General features: G+C 40.1%; 3 protein-coding genes across 7 annotated transcripts; 2 read left to right on the top strand and 1 right to left on the bottom strand.

Moving 5' to 3' along the window:
* Positions 1–27: 27 nt before the first annotated feature.
* LOC119650416 (neuralized-like protein 4) lies at positions 28–9899 on the top strand. Its single transcript, XM_038053209.1, has 12 exons — positions 28–548; positions 3974–4324; positions 4413–5233; positions 5293–5469; positions 5544–6616; positions 6691–6962; positions 7018–7332; positions 7400–7649; positions 7708–8005; positions 8069–8176; positions 8622–9674; positions 9734–9899. The coding sequence occupies exons 1-12, from the start codon at positions 396–398 to the stop codon at positions 9756–9758; spliced, it is 4896 nt and encodes a 1631-aa protein (XP_037909137.1). The 5' UTR covers positions 28–395; the 3' UTR covers positions 9759–9899.
* A 285-nt stretch (positions 9900–10184) lies between these two features.
* Positions 10185–11687, top strand: LOC119647504. The gene is made up of 2 exons (XM_038048459.1): positions 10185–10574; positions 10755–11687. The coding sequence occupies exons 1-2, from the start codon at positions 10185–10187 to the stop codon at positions 11349–11351; spliced, it is 987 nt and encodes a 328-aa protein (XP_037904387.1). The 3' UTR covers positions 11352–11687.
* A 318-nt stretch (positions 11688–12005) lies between these two features.
* Positions 12006–19208, bottom strand: LOC119650421 (BAG family molecular chaperone regulator 2). Of its 5 annotated transcripts, none has more exons than XM_038053227.1 (5): positions 19053–19208; positions 18316–18716; positions 17486–17506; positions 17285–17427; positions 12006–12640 (listed from the first exon to the last, which is right to left on the bottom strand). In XM_038053227.1, exons 2-5 carry the CDS (start codon positions 18477–18479, stop codon positions 12273–12275), a joined length of 696 nt encoding a protein of 231 aa, XP_037909155.1. In that variant the 5' UTR covers positions 18480–18716; positions 19053–19208; the 3' UTR covers positions 12006–12272. The 5 variants fall into 5 exon arrangements, with proteins under 5 accessions (XP_037909155.1, XP_037909156.1, XP_037909157.1 ...); XM_038053228.1 differs by lacking the exon at positions 19053–19208 and adding an exon at positions 18981–18996; XM_038053229.1 differs by lacking the exon at positions 17486–17506.
* Between the last annotated feature and the right edge of the window lie 1185 nt (positions 19209–20393).

Genomic DNA, 20393 nt, shown 5'->3' with positions numbered 1-20393 from the left:
GACTGTCAACTTGTCAATTACACTTGTCGCGGAAAGTCGAATGATGTAGAGTTGGAGTTGAAATTTTCATTTTTTTCATGTTTTTTGCAAAACAACTGGTTACAATGCTACTCAAGTTGAGTTAGGGTAGTTTGAAATTCTTGTTGCAAGCAGTACGCTTCATAGTCAACTCATATTTTTCATGTAAATTCATGGAAAAATCATTTACGTGAAGTTCCCGTGGTGGTATCGCGCAGGATCGACATTAGCGGGAGCGAAAGAAAAAAAAAACAACAGCTCATTGAAGGCTGTCAAAGCAAATCGTGTGGCTCGCAAAATTTTCTACAAGAACTACTTTGTTTTATAGAGATTCCTTCTGTAATCCCTTGTTTGAAACGCCTCATTTAGAGCAACAAATGGCTTTTCATCGTCGTTGCGGACGCCGCATAGCTCTCACCAACGAGAATCGAACCGCGACACGAAGTACGTCTGAATTCAACTTCGGCTTGGTCCTGAGCGCGGAGCCCCTGCAGGATGATGTTTTGTTTGAAGTTCGAATCGATGAAAAGGTGAGTTCCTTTGTTCGAAACTATACAACCTTTTTTAGAGTTGAAACCGCAAACTGCCCGACGAAAGCAAATTGGACTTTAGCACGAATGGGAATAGATTAAGGACGTAAAAAAAATCGACTTTTTTAGAAATTTTGGGAATTTCTGATTAAACTGGGCAAGTATGGTCAGGCAGAATTTCTTTTTGAAAACATATTTGGCTATATAAGCTTTTTCTTGCCAATGAAGAGGTAAAGGGGAGAGCAAACTTTGGGATAATCTGGCGAGAGATCATCTAGAATCGCAAACCGATGTTTGTTTGAAATACGAGTACTTAAAGAGTCCCCACATTTGAAAAACAAATATATTTAATCGGGAACTTCTACAAAAGTTCTGAGTATTCAGGGAAAATTCTCTACTGTTGCTACATATTTTCTTTATTTGTTTGACGCCGTACCATCGGTACCTACAACTTTCGATTTAATTAATTCAACGTGTACTCCGTATTCCCGTCCAACATATGTTCTCCAAAAGGCTATCATCTCATTCCGTCTGGGGAAGCTAGCGATTCGGGATATATGCGTCTTCCTCGATGGCGCGACAGGGCTTTGCTTCTATAATACACCTCGACCGTGTTCTTCAATTGAAAAATGCTTCTGCAGCTTTTCACTGGTTTCATCCACCGATTTTCCTTATAGACCAATCTTCCACGGCTGCCATAGAATGTCTTTTTTGGTATTCGCTACGCGACATCCAATGCTGTTTGATCACCATAGAAGTAATGTACAACACACGTTCGAATATGCCACCTGACTTCCCCGACGAGTGCATTAGGGTTCATACCTTGCGTCTATAGAGTAGGGTAGGTCTGTTCAAATATATGTATAGCATATATAGGGTGATTCATTTAGAGGTTCTTTATAAATTCAATTCATACGCTTGAAAATGTTCCGAAGGAGTGATGTCGAACAATCTAAGCGGTCAATATACAATTCAAGTGCCCATTAAAATTACCTCCCAACAAATTCATCGTTTCCCATGCTTTATAGCAAGTAGCACCACCTTATTGAAATAAAAACTTATTAAGATCACGGGCATAAATTTCTGATAGTAGGCACTGGGTTATCCATAAACTTATAAACCACACCCAGTTTTTTTACGGATGTGGTGGTACCTCTTGATGGTCTTCAGGCTGTTCATCAGTTCATGACTTGTTAGCACTAATGAAGGGAACAAGTGGTTCCTGAAATATCGGTATTTGCAAGCCCAATAAATAACACTAGCGAATAGAAAAAACAAGTTTTAATTATTTCAAATATTTTGTTTATTAACGTATCGATTGAGCTAGAAATGCACCGATGATGTGCATCATAAATACCTTTACAGATTTCCCACCCATTGCCCCTATGGTAATTGGAGTTGTTTGTTGCTGTTGTACACCGTCTACTGCTGTTGTAAATTTTCTTCGATCGTTTTTTACCAGAAACTCTGAATCGTTTCAGAAAAATATTGCTGTTGAGGTGACTAATTAGTAAATAACCAAGTGGCGATTCAGGTGCTGTCTGTAGCAAGCAAAAAAAGTAACGTTTGGGGCATCTATCGAAGAACAGATGGATCTTGAATTAAGAATATATCTACTCTCCGCGATAATGTTAGTTATAGTAATGTATCGCTAACGACCCAGCAAATGGAACTTCATTAATTTCATACCTCCCTCCCATTCTTTCAAAAATGGTGGAGTCCGGCCATATTGCGCCTTCGTCCTGAGTGGAAAGTAACGCTGAAAACTGAGTACAAAATGAGCTCTATGTATCGGTTATTGAGCAGTATTTTCAAAGTTGTTGTTGGTTGTCAAGCCATAATATCTGCAAATCCTAATGAACCATATGAGCTGAAATTTGACGGTACGTCTTTTGAATGTCACGCGAAAACGTGTATTGTGACTTAGCGAATTCAATCACATCAGTTTGCAGCTTTAGGCCGAAATGGTGGATATCTTTTTAAGGTTTTGTGTAAAACACCTTACAGTTACATCCTTTTACGCCGAATTTAGGGGGGGGGGCTTTCATTCATGCAAAAAGGTGGTGTACATTTTTTTTCATCAAATATAGTCATGTGGAGTATTAAATGAAAGGTCTCGGCTTGTACTTTTCGAAGCCGGTCCTAGTTTCACCATTTGTAGGAAAAGTGGGGAGTGCGGGGTGTTGAAAATGATCAATTTTCCAACGGCTCCGAAATACCCTCCATACCGATATCTGCTCAAATAAAGTTAGTAATAGTACATTATTAAAATGTTTGGTAGTTGGCAGGAAAATCCCCCTTAAACTCATCCTAGAATCACGAATGTAGATTACACAATAGAGCATGATTCTACCAAATTCGATGAAAATCGCACTATTATTAACAAAGTTATAGTAGATCAACCCTGTCGCTTCTGTGTAAATTCAAGACTTTAAATGTCAATATCACTTGAAAGTGGATATTTTCACAAGGTATATGCATATATTACGTGCTACGTACTTATGGGACAAATGCACACTCAAATCAATTTATAAAAGAAATACGCAAAACCTTTCATACCTGAAGCGTCTAGCTTCCGGGTTCCCGATTTGTTTGTGCCTTCCGTTGATCATTCGACATTAGCCATTAAAATCACAAGCTCTATTCGCAGTGCTGGATTCCTTAATTAAACCATGATAAGGCAAATAGAATGCCGAATCTGAATTCCTATCACTTATAGAGATCTTTTAAATGCTCTCAGTTTTTTTCATATTCCTGTAAAAATTCGGAATAACCTGTTCGCAATTACAACAATATAAAGTGTGTATGTGTATACCTAAAATATCCCTTAAGTGAGACTTAGGGTGCTTCAGGATGTCTCCCGTTTCATCTAAGGAGTGGATTGATTGGTTCTTGATAAAATGATTCCCATATTCTTGATCTGATAGTTACCAGTCTGTTAGCCTTATTTGATGCTGCTCCAATTTCCATTATAGAAAGTATTAATGCATTCTGTTTCAGCCACAACCGTTGCGATAGTTTACCAGTTATTTACGATATTCCGGACATCTGCCTAAGGCAATTGAAACGCTCAATTTGGTGTTGTAGCATTGACTCGCACTTGATACAAACCCACATGGTCTCTATTGCAACTATTATCTACACTTTCTGAAGTCCCCAATTGTCAATGTTTGTCGTAATGGATCCGTTTCCTGTTTGTATTGTTTATGTGATTAATGTTTTGTCATTAAACGGTTGTCCTACAACATTGACATCCAGAGCGTAATACTGTTCCTATTGCATTTTCCACATTTGCAGATTTGATTTCCTTTTTCAAAATTATATGTAAACTGCAGTAACTTTAATAAGTCTAATCCACTATTTCTAAACTTAGTCCCGTGAGCGAACTGATCCTGATCATGAATTTCGAAATAAATTCATTTCAGGAAAGTCAATCATGGAGTGGAAACATAAAAATCGGCATTTCAGCAGAGAATCCAGAAACAGTAGAGCTACCTTCGTGTGCAACGAAAATGCGGCATGGAACGTGGATAATGGCCGGAATCAGCGTCCTCAAAGACGGCATTATTCAAATTGAGTTATACGGAACAGATCTAGATACATTATCTGAGGGCGATCGAGTTGGGGTCATGCGAACTTCGAAAGCAGAACTTATATTTTATGTTAATGGTGAATCTCAAGGAGTTGCGGCAACTAATATTCCTAGTCCTGTATATGCTGTCGTTGATTTATATGGAAGATGTGTACAAGTTTCAGTTTGCCCATCAGATTCATTGGTGAGTGATATTTTCCTTTGTAATTTTTCCATAGCAACACCCACTTTATCATTAAAACAACATTCATATAAAGTATTTTCCCACGTAGGAGTACTCAAACGAAAGCACCCAAATCACTCAAAATATCGACATCCCAATGTCGGTAGATGTCTCAGTATCCGGTATGAACGGGTCGCAATTGAGTGACTATCTTGATTCGAATGATCGTCTGCGTTTTCACAACCGCTGTGGATCACTAGTTAAGTTGTCGACCAATTGTCGAACAGCTGAACGTCGCCGACCCTTGGACGAATTCAACAACGGCGTGGTAATGACACATAGGCCGTTAAAAGATAACGAACTTTTCGAAATTCGCATAGACAAACTTGTCGACAAGTGGTCAGGGTCAATAGAAGTCGGAGTAACAACACATAATCCGGCAACTCTACACTTTCCTGCAACTATGACAAATATGCGGAGTGGCACAATAATGATGTCTGGCTGTGGTATTTTAACAAATGGAAAAGGAACTCGGCGTCAATATGGTGAGTTCAATCTGGATGAATTGCGAGAGGGTGATCGAGTGGGAATGATGAGGAAGGCGAATGGCAATCTGCACTATTATATTAATGGACAAGACCAAGGAGTGGCTGCCACGAGGGTAGCTCAGACACTCTGGGGTGTGATTGATTTGTACGGAATGACGATAAAAGTGACTATTGTGGATCGCGATGAGAGGGAGCAACAGAATTTAGTAACCCGACGAAATAATTTGATGAGCGCACAAAATACTACTGTTATCAGTCATGAAGTTCCTTCTCTAAGTCCTGGTATTGACACAGTTCAGAACAACGATCGATTAACCTTCCATCCGATTTGCGGACTGCATGCTTCTGTCACTCACAGTGGGAGAACTGCATTAAGGCCTAAGTGAGTACGCAAGTCATCAATTCAATTTATGAAATCAATCGAAGCATCTACTTTTTTAGTGCGTCTGATGACTTTAACAACGGTGTTGTATTAACAAGAAGACCTGTCCGTCCAAACGAACTCTTTCAGGTCCGATTAGAACGTGTAGTTACCAAATGGGCTGGGTCCATAGAAATGGGGGTAACGACACATAGCGCAACCGATTTGGATTTCCCATTTACAATGACAAATGTTCGGTAAGACAGATAGTGTTTATTAGAATTTAAAAAAATCAGATATTCTGGCAAGTAAAATTGCATGTAATTAACAGGACAGGAACATGGATGATGACAGGAAATGGTATTATGCACAATGGGACAACAATAAAGGAAAAGTACGGTCAAAATCTAGATCGATTACAAGTAGGTGACCGGGTAGGGGTTGTAAGAAAAGACGACGGCACCCTGCATTTCTGGGTGAATGGTGTTGATCAAGGACCGGCTGCAACAAATGTTCCAGAACGAGTGTATGGGGTAATCGATTTATATGGGCAAGCTGCGCAGGCTAGCATTGTCGACACTTCAGAATGTGGAAGTCCGGATACAGGAAACTCAACGATTTCGAATACGACCCTATATAGTGAACCGCCTCTACGTTTCCATTCAGTTCATGGCAAGAATGCTCGAATTTCAAATGGAGGCCTGACAGCAAGTCGTCCAAAAGCATTGGCTGAGTTTAATGATGCAGTTGTGTTCAGTAATCGTCCCTTGCGGCAAAGAGAACTCTTTGAAGTTGTCATTGAAACTATGGTTTTTCATTGGAGTGGTAATATAGAGATTGGAGTGACAGGCGTACGACCAGATGAAATACAACTAGAAGCGAATGCCACTGATTTGCAATATGAAACAATCATATTATGCGGGTCGATAGTTTTCCACAACCGCCAAACCATTTGTAATAATATTCCTTTCGATTTAGATACTCTAACAACAGGTGCACGTGTTGGTGTTATGCGAAACGGCGATTTTATTCACTTTTTCATTGATGGTGTTGACCAAGGTCCAGCATGCGAATGTCGTTTTCAAAACGTATATGCTGTTGTCGATCTCTATGGCCAATGTGCCCAGGTTAGCCTTACCCTTTCGCAACCTGATCTGCGAGCACCATATGCCACTAGTGAAAATTCACAAAGTTTCCAAGCAACATCTGTTATCCAGCCAACCATAGAAACAAAGCATCGATGGGCGAGTATCCCCGGGAACGTGGAACTTTCACAGAACTGCACGGTTGCGTCGCGTTGGGAACGCGTAGCCCTTTCGCGCTTGTTCGTTTTCTCTGAGCATCCACTGGCTATTGGGTCACCGTTCGAAGTCAAGATCACTTCATTCAATCCACTGTTTTCAGGTAGGCAAAGGATTCCTTTATAAAAAGCGTTTTAACAATTGTTTCATTGGCTCGATTTCGTTTTATTTGTGTAGGTTGCCTTAATATTGGAGTAACAGATCTCAATTTTGCGGATGAAAATGTTCTGAAAAATATCCCTACAAGCGTGAAAAGGATTCCTGCTAATGTTTGGTACGTCTGCGGTAATGAGGTTCGCTTCAACTCGACAGTCCTGCACCGATCAGTTGCTTCACTTGAATGGCTCCGTGTCGGGGATCGAATTACATTGGAACTTACGCCTGCACGAACACTCCGAGTTTTGCTGAATTCCGATGATATGAACATTAATTTTCATAACGTTTCCAATGTACGTTGATATGAAATTGAATGAATTTTTTTTTCTATATTTTTGAGCTTTTTAGGATGTATACGTAGTGGCCGAGTTGAAAGGTACGACAATGGCTATCCAGGTAACTTCTTCACAAGGCCCATCTTCACCGCTTCGACCTTGTAGCTTACGATTACAAGATTCACTAGAGTTCGCGGTGGATCCTTTGAACAAACAGGATTCAATGCTCGAATCAATTGATTCTGAATCAATGCTTTTCGAGTTCTCAGAGATTCACGGCAAGAATATCAACTTATCAGAAGATAAACGCAGTGCAACGAGACTCCAATCATACAATCAATCTCTAGTTTACATTACAAAACCCCTTTGTAAAGGACACAGTATAAGTGTAAGTTGATCTATCGCTTTTGCGTGTTGTTGAGCTTGCAGTTCTAATCGAAATTTGAAACCACTAGATTAAAATTGATCAAATCAATTCAAAATGGAAAGGAACGATTGGGGTGGGGGCCCTGGGTGTGTGTCCCCAAAATAATAACATGCCATTGCCATCCTCAATTGTTATGTGTAAGAGACCTTGTTGGGTTGCTACACATGATTACGTAAATATAAACGGCAATAAGGTATCATCGAAATATGGAGAAGCATTGGAGCACATTCAGCCAGGCACAGTCATAACGATGTCCTTATCACACACTGGCAACTTAGGTTCGATTTTTTTTTTATTTCGTCTATTCTAGGCAAGAGATTGAATTTATATTTTCAGTGATAATGGTTGGACAAAACTACTTGGAAGAATTGTCATCAGGGCTCCCTAACCATGTTTTCCCTGTTTTCGACCTGTACGGAAAGTGTGAAAAAATTACTATCATCAATGGTGATGTTCGCAATGGGACACCTATTCTTGAGGAAGTATCTCTCAGCATCGATCAAGCAGTCGAATCAGATACTAACGCTCCTCAATGCGAAAAGGCTGATTTGGAGGTTCATGAAAAAGAAACGGACGTACCTCCAGCAGCATCAACCTCCGCCGCGCAAGTAGCGCCCACAACGTCAACGGAAATGTAAATAATGATTTTAAATGAAATCAAATCTATGTTAAATCTTCTAATTCGACTTTATTCCAGGAGTCGTTCAGTAATGGAGAGTATGTCCGAAAACTTGCTAACAAATATTTCAATAAAAAATAGGACGCTTGAGAATAGAAATGAAGAGAACAATGCCTCATCACCATGGTAAGTATTCAAAATGTAAAAAGGAATGCATATATCAAATGAAAATACCCCCTCAATCCGATTCTGCCTTCAATGTGTAAACAATTTTTTAGATTTTTCCGCGTAAACTCTCGTCAAAATTTCTTTACATTACATTTTTAAATCTATTGCTCAGATATTGGCATTGTTACTGTGATTGAAACAGATTGTATATCAAGTGTCCCGTGGTTAGTATTGTCCTTATCTTTTCAGGAGTTTCTTAACTGCTTAAATAAATGCCTTTATCCTAAACCGATACATTTTAGATCCATAACCTAATAATTGACCTCCAAAGCTTAATTCCAGTTACTTCTATCTTTCGATAAATGTCTAGTTAAGTATTATTATCCCGAGGAATTTATAGATTCGTGAACTAGTAAATATTTCTTAATGATTTTACCTTACAAACATGTATTTATCTATTCAGTTGCTTGCGGGAGTCTTTACAATTGCAACACAATACAAACTTGAACATACAACGTAGTCAAAGCACTCAAAGGCTCAAAACCTCGTTGCCAGAAAATGACACAAACCGCGAAGAGCATCAGGAACCTCCTTGCGAAGATGTAATTGCACCAGAATCTTTTCTCGAATTGCTATCAGGCACCCAAGCACTAAATATTACTGCTCTTGAAACTCCTAACCAGCAGGAAACCGATCTTGAACAAGAAGGCGCTGCTGCAGTGGCCACTGGTACTTCCCCTACAAACTGTGAGGAGTTGAGTAATATTGAAACCGAGAAGTTACCAACCGACTCAGCAAACAACTGCAACAATCCGTCCATTAGCGAAATTGTGCAAACCATTCCTCACAGATCGCTTAATCTCTCGGAAAACCAAGACTGCGACTATGTAAAGCTGGTCTGTGGCTTCAAGAAATCACTACTTTTACCAGATGCCTTCTTTGATACATTCCCGCCAATGTGCTTCTGTTCAAACTGCATCCCGCCCTCAACGGAAATTGATGCTATGGGTTGGGTTCGGTTTGAGTTGAATCAACAAGCTGTAAATCCAACCACATCTGCAATTAATTGTGAATCCTCGAATTGGATGAAACTTTATCATGTTACGCGAATTTACAAGATTCGTGCAATCCTCGATCATGGACAACCTTTGCCGATTGAACCACCGCGCGAGCCTTGCTCCGCTATTAATCAAAAAGACGAGCCGGGCATGCATTTGATTTTGAATTCTTCATTGAATGGAATCTCAACGGGGAATACGAACTCTACACATCGGTACGTATCAGGGCTGATGGCTTACACAATAGGAACAGCTTTTGAAGTGTATGTGCGCCCACAAGCACTCTCGTCGCTACCAACAAAAAACGGCGATGGGAGCGATGAGGCGACGGCTGGGGCAACTGGAGAGGAGGAAGGAGCCGCAGCATTGGTGGACAAAGGACTGACATGGACAACCAAAGAGGCAGGAGCATGTGTCTTAACTGCACTACTATTAAAACTGGAATTCTTAGAAGAATTGTAAGTTTTTCCTCCAGCTATCTATCTGTTCTTAAATTGTTAAAACATTGTCATTTCAGACCACACGCTCCTGTATTATTTTGAATAAATTGTTTAATTGGATTCCAACGGGTTTTATTCTGTTTTTGAGAACTCCTACAAAAGTGGATGTTGACGTGAACATGTTGAACGTGTGTGCATGTGAAAAGTCAATAAATGTGAACTGAAGATTTTATTCACTGTAAAGAGTGCTTGGTGTATTTTTAATAGGAAATATCCATTGAGCCATACAAACTTCAGAAGTTTCATAGCTTCTTCGGGAGTGTATGAGACCTATTTCATTAATGAAATGTCGATGCATTGGTATAAGAAGATATAAGTAGACAATACAAGCAAAAATAACAACTAAACGATTTTACGCTTACTGCAAAAGGTATTTGACCTTTTCGAGTCAGCAAAAATTGGCGACAATCAAGTTGTTGTCGTTGAGTACTGAAGTTGGTTCAGTAAGCTGAATCTCCGCCATATCAGATGTCTCGTTTTCAAGTTGTGTTTATGATAGCTCAGTGCATTAGTGTTTTATATTCGTGGGATATTAGTAATTCACATCGAAACGATGTAATTTTACGCCACGTTTCCCTGTACTATCTACGTGCCTTTTTGTGTGTCCAATCGGCTGAGAATTCAACAGTCACCACCTTGGTGGAATCAACATGGCCTGAAAATATCATCGCTATAAAACCAAAGGCGTTTCCAAATAGTGCCTTTCACTTAGGTAGAAATAAAAAAGACTGCGAGAAAATACACCAGGCTCTGTCAAGTGATGTGGATGGGAATGGGTATTTATGGGTATTGGACATTGGAAGTGAACATTGCCCGGCAAAAATAATAATTTTTGATCTCGAAAACAAAAATACTGAGGCATGTATTTCTGAACAAAGGCATTTTTCATTGAAGATATTACATTATTTATGTACGTTACGTTTCTGTCGAGATTATATTGTTCGTGTGAAAAAAAATCTTTTTCCCTTTATTAAATAATGAAAAATGCTTTGTGCTAAGGAATGCATTGTCGCACTGTATCGAACGCATATTTTCCAGATATTACGCTCGACTCTAACCGGTTACAATGGTAAAGACTTAACATCTATAAAAATAAATCCTTACACGGTGGGCACCGCCGACCACATGGCCTATATAACTCTCAGAGCTGGTCTGCATTTGATCGCATTTTTTTTCCATAGTCGACAATTTCGAAAAGTCGCTGTTTCATCGGGAGACGATTGGCCAGAAGACCAAGTATACCCAACGGACATTGCATTCACTTTAGACAAAAGACTCTACATAGCCGACAAGGATGGGAATTTGTACGTTACAGCTTCAATGAACACAGCAAATGATACGGAAATTAAAAGCAATTATTTGGGTACGCTGCTTGATCAACCAAGGGGATTGATAACCGATGAAAAAGGATACCTTTATTATATTATTCCACGATTTGGTGCCGTTGTTCGATGGAACCCTACGCGAACATTAAATGCAGAAGGACACGATGTTCTGAAATTTCACACCGACTCCATTATTCAAATTCTTTTCGGTGTTCGAGGATCAGTTTGGATTGCAATGGAAAAAATGCTAACAATGCGTGATCATTGCTTACGTATAATGTATCACTTTTCTAATAATGCAATATTATAACTAGAAATTAATGTACCTTGGGAATAAAATCGCATAAACAGAAAATTGAACTTTCATGGAAGATAAATAGGAATGTACTGTGCATACAGAACAGAAAAAGAATTAACTCTCCAATTTGGCCAATTTTAATAAAAAAAGGCACTGCACGCAAGGCTCGTTTGTTTTAGGTGGCAATTGGTCAACCAGAAATAATTTAGAAGCAATTGAGAGAAAGCAGGTATCACACTTTGGTAGTATAGATAGGATTTACCAAGAGAGGGTCAAAAGTCTTCAAATCTAATCAAATAATTATGTATGAGGCTACTGAAAGGCCTAAATGGAATATAGTGTTTCAATCACACCTACTCGTTTTCCCTGGCGATTTCTGTGCTATTCGTTTCTCACCAGAACTTCAAGAGAAACCAACCTTCCTTAATTCTTCTGATTCCAAATAGTTTTTATGCGGGTTTCATTGTATGGTGTAGTTAGTAATACAACCGTTTTCGCTTCAATAGTGTCCCAGCTCCTGCCACTTTTGCCTCCAAATGAACGCATCCACTACCATTTGACCTCTACACCGATATAGTTCTCCATTCGAGTTTATATTAGTGGTTATTCGGCAGTAGTACGTGTAATATGTCTCCATTAACCGAGATTTATTACTGAAAATGGAAATTGTTTTCAAAATATTTTAATAACCTGTCGTAGAAAACATGAAAATCAAAAAGGATCAGCTCGAACTGCATACAGCTTGTTAAACTGCAACTAAAAACGTACACAATGAAACATTAATAGAAGCTTTCGATCAGAATATTCATTCGTTTGCTTGCCGACATATAGCAGTTTATAGAAGTGACATATATCCATAACAATTTCAGTTTGTTGCAAATCACTCTATCTGAGATAATTTTTCTTTTAATAAAAACATTGGATTAATGAAGATTAGTCGCTAACAATTTGTTTGTTCAGGTAATTCATGAGGGCTTGTAGGCGTTTTTTGATGTTCTTTTGATCATCTAATGTGCATCCAAGCAAAGCGCTTTCGAACGTTTTATCAACAACTCGATCCACACCCGAAAAGCTAACTGATTGGTTTTCGGGATCTGAACCACTACAAGCATTTAAAAATGTTTGACATCGTTGCCGTGATACGGCCGAATCGTTATTTGTTATTAATGAATCTATCAACATGTTCACTTGATGTAATGAGTCTTCTTGTGCTGGGTCTCGGACGGTTTTAACCATTAACTCCACCGTTGATAGACGAGAATTAACGCGTTGTATGTAGTAGAAGATTTCTTCTCGTTCATCTGAAATAAAAATAGAAATCTTTTTAAAGCGCTATAAGCTGAATAATGATAATTTGTATGTAAAATATTAGATAAATATTAGAGGTGTTCAAGTCATTCGCAATTAGTGAAATTGAATGAAAAGCAAAAGATCTTGGCAAGATTACAGGTAGGTACTTCGTGATCAAATATGGCAGATCAGAAAAGTGAAGAAAATGCGGAGAGAAAGTTCAACTAATCATGGCCTGCACTGGAATTCCACAATATATGTTTTGCAAATAAAAGGATAATGAGGACGACCGGCAATGTTGCAATAATCAAATCAATCTCAGCCACTGCGCTGTAACTCAGAATTTGCTCTCACCAATGATTCGAAAGTCGAATGTAGGCGTGGCGATAATTTGTGGTATGTATCAAGGAGATAAGAAAAGGAAGGAAGCGACAACCGAAGGCGGACATATTAGAGATTAGGAAGCTCCGAAACTGAACGGAATCCGAACAGTCTCCAAGTTGGCAGCTAATACCAGGCCCAAGTGGTTCACATGAAAATTTTAGGGCTCGCTGTCGGTCGCGGACAGGTGATGTCAAACAGTACACGGACTGTTTACAGCGAACTAGTTTTATGCAAAAACTGATTGAATGAACACCGCTGCGAATTTTATTGCCAAGATGATATCCAATGATGAAGAACTACTTTCTGCTTTCTGTTTGGCGAGCCCTAAATCACGACTGATGGAAGAACTGTTTCCCGCCCAGTGGAAGAGGCAGAAATTGGCTCTTTTAGTGTCCCCTTCATGCTACCTTATGTCTTTTAGACCCTATGGTAAAGATTCGGGAGAGGTGATATATAACATTTGCCCTCGTTCATTGAGCTTGAGCAAGCCCGTTCTACGGTTGAAGCGTTAAAAATGATTATAGATCTGGTTCGTGAAGCGAGGATAAGCTCTGTGCGCTGCTTACTCTAGATGTCAGGAATATCTTCTATATAGTCGTGTGGAATATCCAATCAAAGATCTTGATCAGTACAAGCCGGCCTTTGTTTTTACATTTATTTGAAAGGTGCGAAGTGCAGTTGGTCTAAATCGATTATTGTTTTCACGGACCCATTCTCAGAATTTACACAACCGAAAAATCTGAAAAAAATCACGAAGTTACTTGTGACCATGTCCAGGGGATATCTCCTAAAATTAAGCTAATAATAGTATATTATTGTATTTCCTGGAACTTGACTAGAAACCCCCTCAAATTTATCTTAGAGACATAAACAATTGTATTAATATAGACTATAGTATGAAGCATGAAATCCCCAAGTCTGGCCGAAGCGCAATATTACTGATAAAGTTAGAGCAGCTAAAGTTATCTTTTCCGTGTAAACACACTGCAACCAAAAACCCTAATATCAATATCACACTAAAGTGAGTTGGCTGACATGCATATACATTGCGTGCTACGTACAAATGGAATAAGTTCTTCAATCAAATATGCTTACACAAGAAATACATGAAACCTTTCATATTTGAAGCGTCGAGATTCCGTTTTTCGAACTGTTATACTTATCATTAGAAAATAATGCTTAACGATAAATTCTTCCTCATTTTTCTTTAAGTAAATGCTTTTTCAATGACTTTCACGAAAATATCGTTGCATTTTTTTCGATATTCACAATAGGAATCATATTTTGAACTTGAAAAACAATGGTATGTATATAAGCAGATATCTCGTCCATTATTGAATAAAATGTTGATAGAAGTGCGCCTCAAATTTCACTCCCTAAAGGCTAATTGAAACAAAAGAACTGAGTCAGGTTTATTAGAAATTCCGGGTAGTGCTCCACGTAGATAGCACCAAAAATAGAGCTGTGGACCGTCTGCGGTAATTGCTGTACTCAGGACGAATTTTAAGAAAAAATTGAAGCCAAGGCACTCTAACTCCGATACTATTCTCTTTCTTCTTATGTTTGAGGAATAGTTGCTGAACGGATGCAAGGTTGGAGACGAACAATGCAAATAGTAAGCTTCCATTAAATTTCGAGTCTCTGAGGTAATGCAGGAAACTGAAAATAGCGAAGGAAATATTCTAGTTCTACCAAAGTTAAAGACTTAATTGTCTTCTTATGGATCGCAAGAATAGATATGTGAATGAACTGGATAAAGCGCTCAATATTGCGGAGAAAGCATTGTATGGTATAGCTAGTTAGTTAGTTTAATTAACTGGGGGGAGCCGCAGCTCCGAGCACTCAGGCCATTATTAGGCCCATTGTACTATCCCCGTAAGTTGCCTATTCAATGGCTTCCCGCCTACGGTGTTCGCAAGCTTTAGCGAATCTGAGAACATTCTCAAGAGGCAGAGAGTGTGCAGATTTTTCATTGAAGAAAACCTTGCCAAGGTGTCTTCGTCTGAGATCTGAGGATGGCGGGCAGCTGCATAAAAAGTGCAGGGCTGTCTCCTCCTCCTCCTCACATTGGCTGCACACAGCCGAAACCACTACCCCAATCTTTTCCTTAAGGTAGTTTAAGGGGCAGTGTCCCGTCAAAAGCCCTACTAGGGTTTTCATGTCCCACTTCTTAAGGGACAACAAAAATGCCGCTCTAGTGGCCCTAGGCTCCTTCACAAGGATTTTCGCTTGCCGCTTGCGTGAATCCTTGCAATTTCACCCTTCAGAGTAAACTTGACAGTGGATGGTCGGATTCCAAGAGCTGGTTCTGGCCCCACCATTGTGGATCCAGACCCTCGGCGAGCCAGTCTATCAGCCTCCTCATTACCGACGATGTTGGAGTGCACCGGCACCCACATGTTTCGTTCAGTCGGCCAAGTTTCAGCAGCACCTGATGACAACTCCACACCAACTGGCTTGATATGTTGTTGCCATTTAGTGCTGATAATGCCGCCCGACTGTCGGAACAGATTCGAATGGTGCGACCCCTCCATTTTTGTCGCAGACATTATTCTGCTGCCAATGAAATGGCATATATTTCTGCCTGGAATATGGTGGTCATTTTTCCGAGGGGTCGGGCCAGTTCTATAATCGGATTCTCCGAGAACACACCTGCACCCGATCCATCCTCCGTGACTGACCCGTCGGTGAAGATTATTAGGTCTGTAATCTGAAAAGACTCATGGCCACTTGTCGACCATTCTTCTCTTTCGGTGATTACGACAGTGTATGTCTTTTCAAAGACGAATCTGGAAACCATATGATCGGTCGGCATCAGGGCTACCGGATGTTTTTCAAGGAATTTCCAGATAGACGCATGCCCGTTGGATTGGCCGCCTTTCCACGCCCCAATGGTATCGAGCCTATATGCGTCGTTGGCTGCTTTCCGTTTCACCTCCAAGTGAATGGGGGGTAAATTTAGGATAGCTTCAAGTGCCGCAGTCGGCGTAGTACTGATTACTCCAGTAATACTTAAGCAACCAAGTCTCTGAACCTGCGTTAGCAGCTTCCTGCTGTTAGCAAAGTTAAGTCTTGGCCACCAGACGATGCATGCATACATCAAAATGGGTTTTATTATGGATGTATACATCCAATATATCCGTTTAGGTGAAAGTCCCCAGGTCTTACCTATCGCATTCCTACGGCACCAGAGCAATCTGCAGGATTTCTGGTATTATTCCTGGATATGAACTTCCACGTTAACTTGGAGTCGAACTGTACTCCTAAGTACTTGACTGTTTGTGCCAGCTGGATTTCCGCCCCTGCTAAGGTGGGTAGCGTATAGCTGCCCCACCTGACGTTCCTAGTGAACATAACTAGCCCAGTCTTCCTAGCGTTCACCGTGAATCCATTGCGGAGGCACCAGCTGTGGATTACATGCAGAGTTGCATTCAAGCGGTCACATACTGTGTCCGCAAACTTGCCGGTAATTATTACGGCTAGGTCGTCCGCAAATGCTTGCGCGAAGACTTTTTTGTCCTCCAGGAGCCACAGCAGGGTATCCATCACCAAGAGCCATAACAGTGGAGAGAGAACCCGTCCCTGTGGGCAGCCCCTGAGACATCCTGCTTCAATAGACTTCTGGTCGACCGATATGTGGATTTTTCTCCACTCTAGCATCTGAAGGATCCAACTGATTAGCAGCGGTTCGATTCCATGCTGCCTTGCCGCAAATGAGGCATAATTGAAGGCACCTTCGATGTCCATGGTATAGCTAGTAATATAAACCGTTGTCGCTTCAATAGTGTCCTACCTCCTGCCACTTTTTCCTCCAAATGAACGCATCCACAGCCATTTGACTTCTACACCGGTATAAAGTGAATGAACTGGATAAAGCCCTCAATATTGGATTTCAACAGCAAAACCCTATTCTATCTTCCACATCATGCAGTCTTTGCTTTGTTTGCCGCCGTTAACCAGGCTCACTCTATTCGATCGGCAAACTCAACCACTCACATCGGAAGCTAAAGCACCCGCTTGGGAGTATTATCTTTCCTGAATAATGCTGCGAGAGCAACCGATGGTAGTAATCAGTCTATGTTCTGGGACCCAGAAATTTGTACTTGCAAAAACATTTTCTACCATTTTATAGATGTTCAATGAACCTCCTTACAAAGTACAAATGCGTACTGCAAACCAAGAAAATGGGAACTGTTATGCGATATTAAAATCATATCATTCAGCATATAAATATTTTGCAAGAATAAACTCCAATGAGTAAAAAAACTTACGGTCATGCATTCCATGAAGTAATTCATTATTCTTTATGAGGTCGATAGACATCAGCAGGTAGTCACGTTTTTCCTGTAACACGACGGCTTCCTTCCGCAATTTCTCAACACGGCTGTCGAGTTGGTCCAGAACTGATACGAATCTAACAAGAAACGGTTAACATACCATGCCTAATAATAAACTGCCTATGAAACAAATACCTTTCATTTAAGTTGAATGGTCTGTGAATAAAAAAATAATAGATGATTGTGTGTTAGATGTGTCGAGAAAGCAAAACCAAATAAAGATGTAATGGGAGTAATTCTAGCAAACAACAGGGTCAATAATAATAAAGGGAAATCAGGTCGCTTTGAATGGATAAACATTTCCAACGTGATCACAAGGACACCAGGCCAGTATGATGAACGGAATTAGTCTCATAGTCTATGAATTCTTGCAAGTTCGGATCTCGTTATGACACTGAATTTCGACCTCTCTCTGACATATACGTGTATGAATAATTGAGATTGAAACCTACGACATTTTAGGAAGACTACACCTCAGCAGGAATACGTTGTCAATGACATGCGAAAACCCCGGATTTGCTGTTTGGTTTAGTTCTTTACTGGCAACCTATCTTGAAACCGTTGCAATTAGCACGAATTAGGAGACGGCGTCGTGACCTATCTCCAACAATGACTTCCGGCTACGCAAGTCATGTTCCCCAATCTGGAGGTGGGGTCCAGGTGATGCCATCTATGTGGAAATTGTTTTCGACTTGGCTGTATTCTGCAACGTGTGCATATTCACTGTTAAGTGATAAGAGATAAACTGCAAACGCTCATTACACAAATTCTGTCGTGAATGGTTGCCTCGGAACATTTGCGAAGAATCCAAACTATATCAAATAATGGAATGCAGGGGGTTTCTCTGCCGTCGACATTCTAGTCGTCCGCTACTATTGAAAACGCCCCAAACCAGCCGTGGTGTCATGGTCAACTTGAGAGAATTCTAAATTATCGAAATAGGTTGTACTGACATCTAGTCACACCTGTCAATGACATTGCGATCATCAATCTGTACATGTTCTTCGCCACTTTTTGGGTATTCCCACAGAGACGGGATGGACGTGCTGGTGCTCGCAGCCGCCGCTGATGCTTCGAAATTTTGACCAGATGATGACGAGGACATTTCTTGCGCAGGATCTACCTCCATGGCTTCTTCGTCCGCTGCGCGACTAGCGGCAAACAATTCTGGCGTTCTGTAAGAATATTGGTCCAGTGCTGCAGACAGATTTGCCCAAAATACTACTTCGGCGCAATGAGCGAGATGATCGCTATGAGCAAGTGAAATGGGGATTGTTTCTACGTGCGTTTGTTTTCGCTTATGTTTTTTGATGGTTATGTTCCCACAAACCGGCCAGCAAACTCTCTAATCCGAGCCAGTCAGTTTCTGTAAAAAAACCAGATTTCTGGAATTAATCGAAACTATTTACCTATCGATTGCAATTGCATTTTGTGACGTTGTCGGCTCGTCTCGCTGCTGCGTTTCGGTTTCAATTTTTGGCCGCTTTCGCAACAAGCCCATGAAATTTTCAAACATGTTTTGCCGACTAATCGCGGACTCAAATTAACATTTACACGATTACCGCTAGTGAAGCGATAGTTTCCATCCACCGCAGATAACAGACAAACTTCTAAACGCAGCCAAACTCACCGATCTTCTCACCGAATGCAACTTCTTATCGGGATGCAGCAGGAAACTGCGAGCAATATAATCTAAAATTACCTAAAATATGCCAGAATTTTCCACAAGATACCAATAGCTCGGCTTCGTCAATTTTTTTCTCACCCGACTGTCATCGATGACATTTGAATTGAATGTATGCGAGTTCGAATAAGACAACCTGAATGAGTTGTTTCCAATTTGATTGTGAGGAACAGTTGTGGCCAAGAAGTTGAACGGAATCATGTAGTCAGTATTGCCAGGAGCAATGGTTTTAGGTGTGATTTTGTAATTTATAATCTTGGCAACTGCAGAAATATGTTAATGATTTGGCGGGAAACACTTTTGTTCGAAAAATTTCCAAATTAATATTATTAAATTCTTACGGATATCTGAAATAAACTGAATGCAAGCATACATTACAGGCGTCAGATAGATTTCGTCTTCAATTAATCAAATGTCTGATGTCGAAGACAATTATCAATAATCCTACAGGTCCTATGAAGAAATTCATTACCGTTATTTTTTCAGTTATTTATGTCATCTTTTAGCTGCTTTATAAGGAAAAATAAATGTTATTTTTTAAAATACTGATGACTCAGCCAAAAACTCCGGCTTATGAGAAACAAAAACCCATTATTCGGCATTTAAAAAACAAAACTCCTGTTTTTTTTTCTAATATAATTACGTTACCGTATTCGCAAACATCTTTTAAATAACTGTGAACTAAGAAGACTTCACACAGGAGATTCGTCTCCCGGCGCATTGCTTGAATACACAATGACATTCTGTGCCACCTAAGAACTTAATTTGATCCTGCTGTGTCTAATCTTCTTGCCTCCACCATACAAATTCAAGCAATGTGCCGGGAGACAAATCTCCTGTAAGCTCCTTGCCCCATGGACTTCCTAATGTATTAGTGAGAGTGGCACCTTTTCGTAAATGCACGAAAACTATTTTTTACTGAATGGATGACCACGGCAGTTCGATTGTAATTTTCATCTTATTAATATCAGTGGAATTTGATGAAAATTATGTTTTGTAAGGACAAAACTTATCTATTCACATCATAGCTTCCAAACAAGGGTTTGGATATACTGCAGCATCGCCCTCTCTACATTGAATTCCCGGACTTAGAGAAGACATTTAATTGTGTCACATAAATTCATCTGGTATGCTCCACGGCAGCGCTTAGTGCCAGAGGAACTCGTATACTGGATTGATTTATCTATCGAGATCCGAAGAGTAAAGTTCGAAGTGTGTAGAATATCCAAACCACTTCGTCTACCTTGCTGTGAGAATTTCCACACGGAACACCCAAGATCCAACTTCCTAAACACTGCCCTATGCCGATGATCTTTTCTTAGCATCTCATAACATAACTGATCTCCAGTAACATGTCCA

The sequence above is a fragment of the Hermetia illucens genome, chromosome 2 (genome assembly GCF_905115235.1).
Source record: "Hermetia illucens chromosome 2, iHerIll2.2.curated.20191125, whole genome shotgun sequence".
In the NCBI taxonomy this organism is placed as follows: domain Eukaryota; kingdom Metazoa; phylum Arthropoda; class Insecta; order Diptera; family Stratiomyidae; genus Hermetia; species Hermetia illucens.
The sequence above is the reverse complement of the archived record's forward strand: the minus strand, read 5'-3'. Positions and strand labels throughout refer to the sequence as shown.

Coding starts and splice junctions, on each gene's coding strand:
- LOC119650416 (XM_038053209.1), top strand. CDS start 396: ATGGCTTTTCATCGTCGTTGCGGACGCCGCATAGCTCTCACCAACGAG. Junction 549..3,973: donor AAGTTCGAATCGATGAAAAG/GTGAGTTCCTTT, acceptor AATTCATTTCAG/GAAAGTCAATCATGGAGTGG. Junction 7,650..7,707: donor ATCACACACTGGCAACTTAG/GTTCGATTTTTT, acceptor TTATATTTTCAG/TGATAATGGTTGGACAAAAC.
- LOC119647504 (XM_038048459.1), top strand. CDS start 10,185: ATGTCTCGTTTTCAAGTTGTGTTTATGATAGCTCAGTGCATTAGTGTT. Junction 10,575..10,754: donor TCGAAAACAAAAATACTGAG/GCATGTATTTCT, acceptor CATATTTTCCAG/ATATTACGCTCGACTCTAAC.
- LOC119650421 (XM_038053227.1), bottom strand. CDS start 18,479: ATGGAGGTAGATCCTGCGCAAGAAATGTCCTCGTCATCATCTGGTCAA. Junction 17,428..17,485: donor CCATTCAACTTAAATGAAAG/GTATTTGTTTCA, acceptor GTTTCTTGTTAG/ATTCGTATCAGTTCTGGACC. Junction 12,641..17,284: donor ACTTCATGGAATGCATGACC/GTAAGTTTTTTT, acceptor TTTTTATTTCAG/ATGAACGAGAAGAAATCTTC.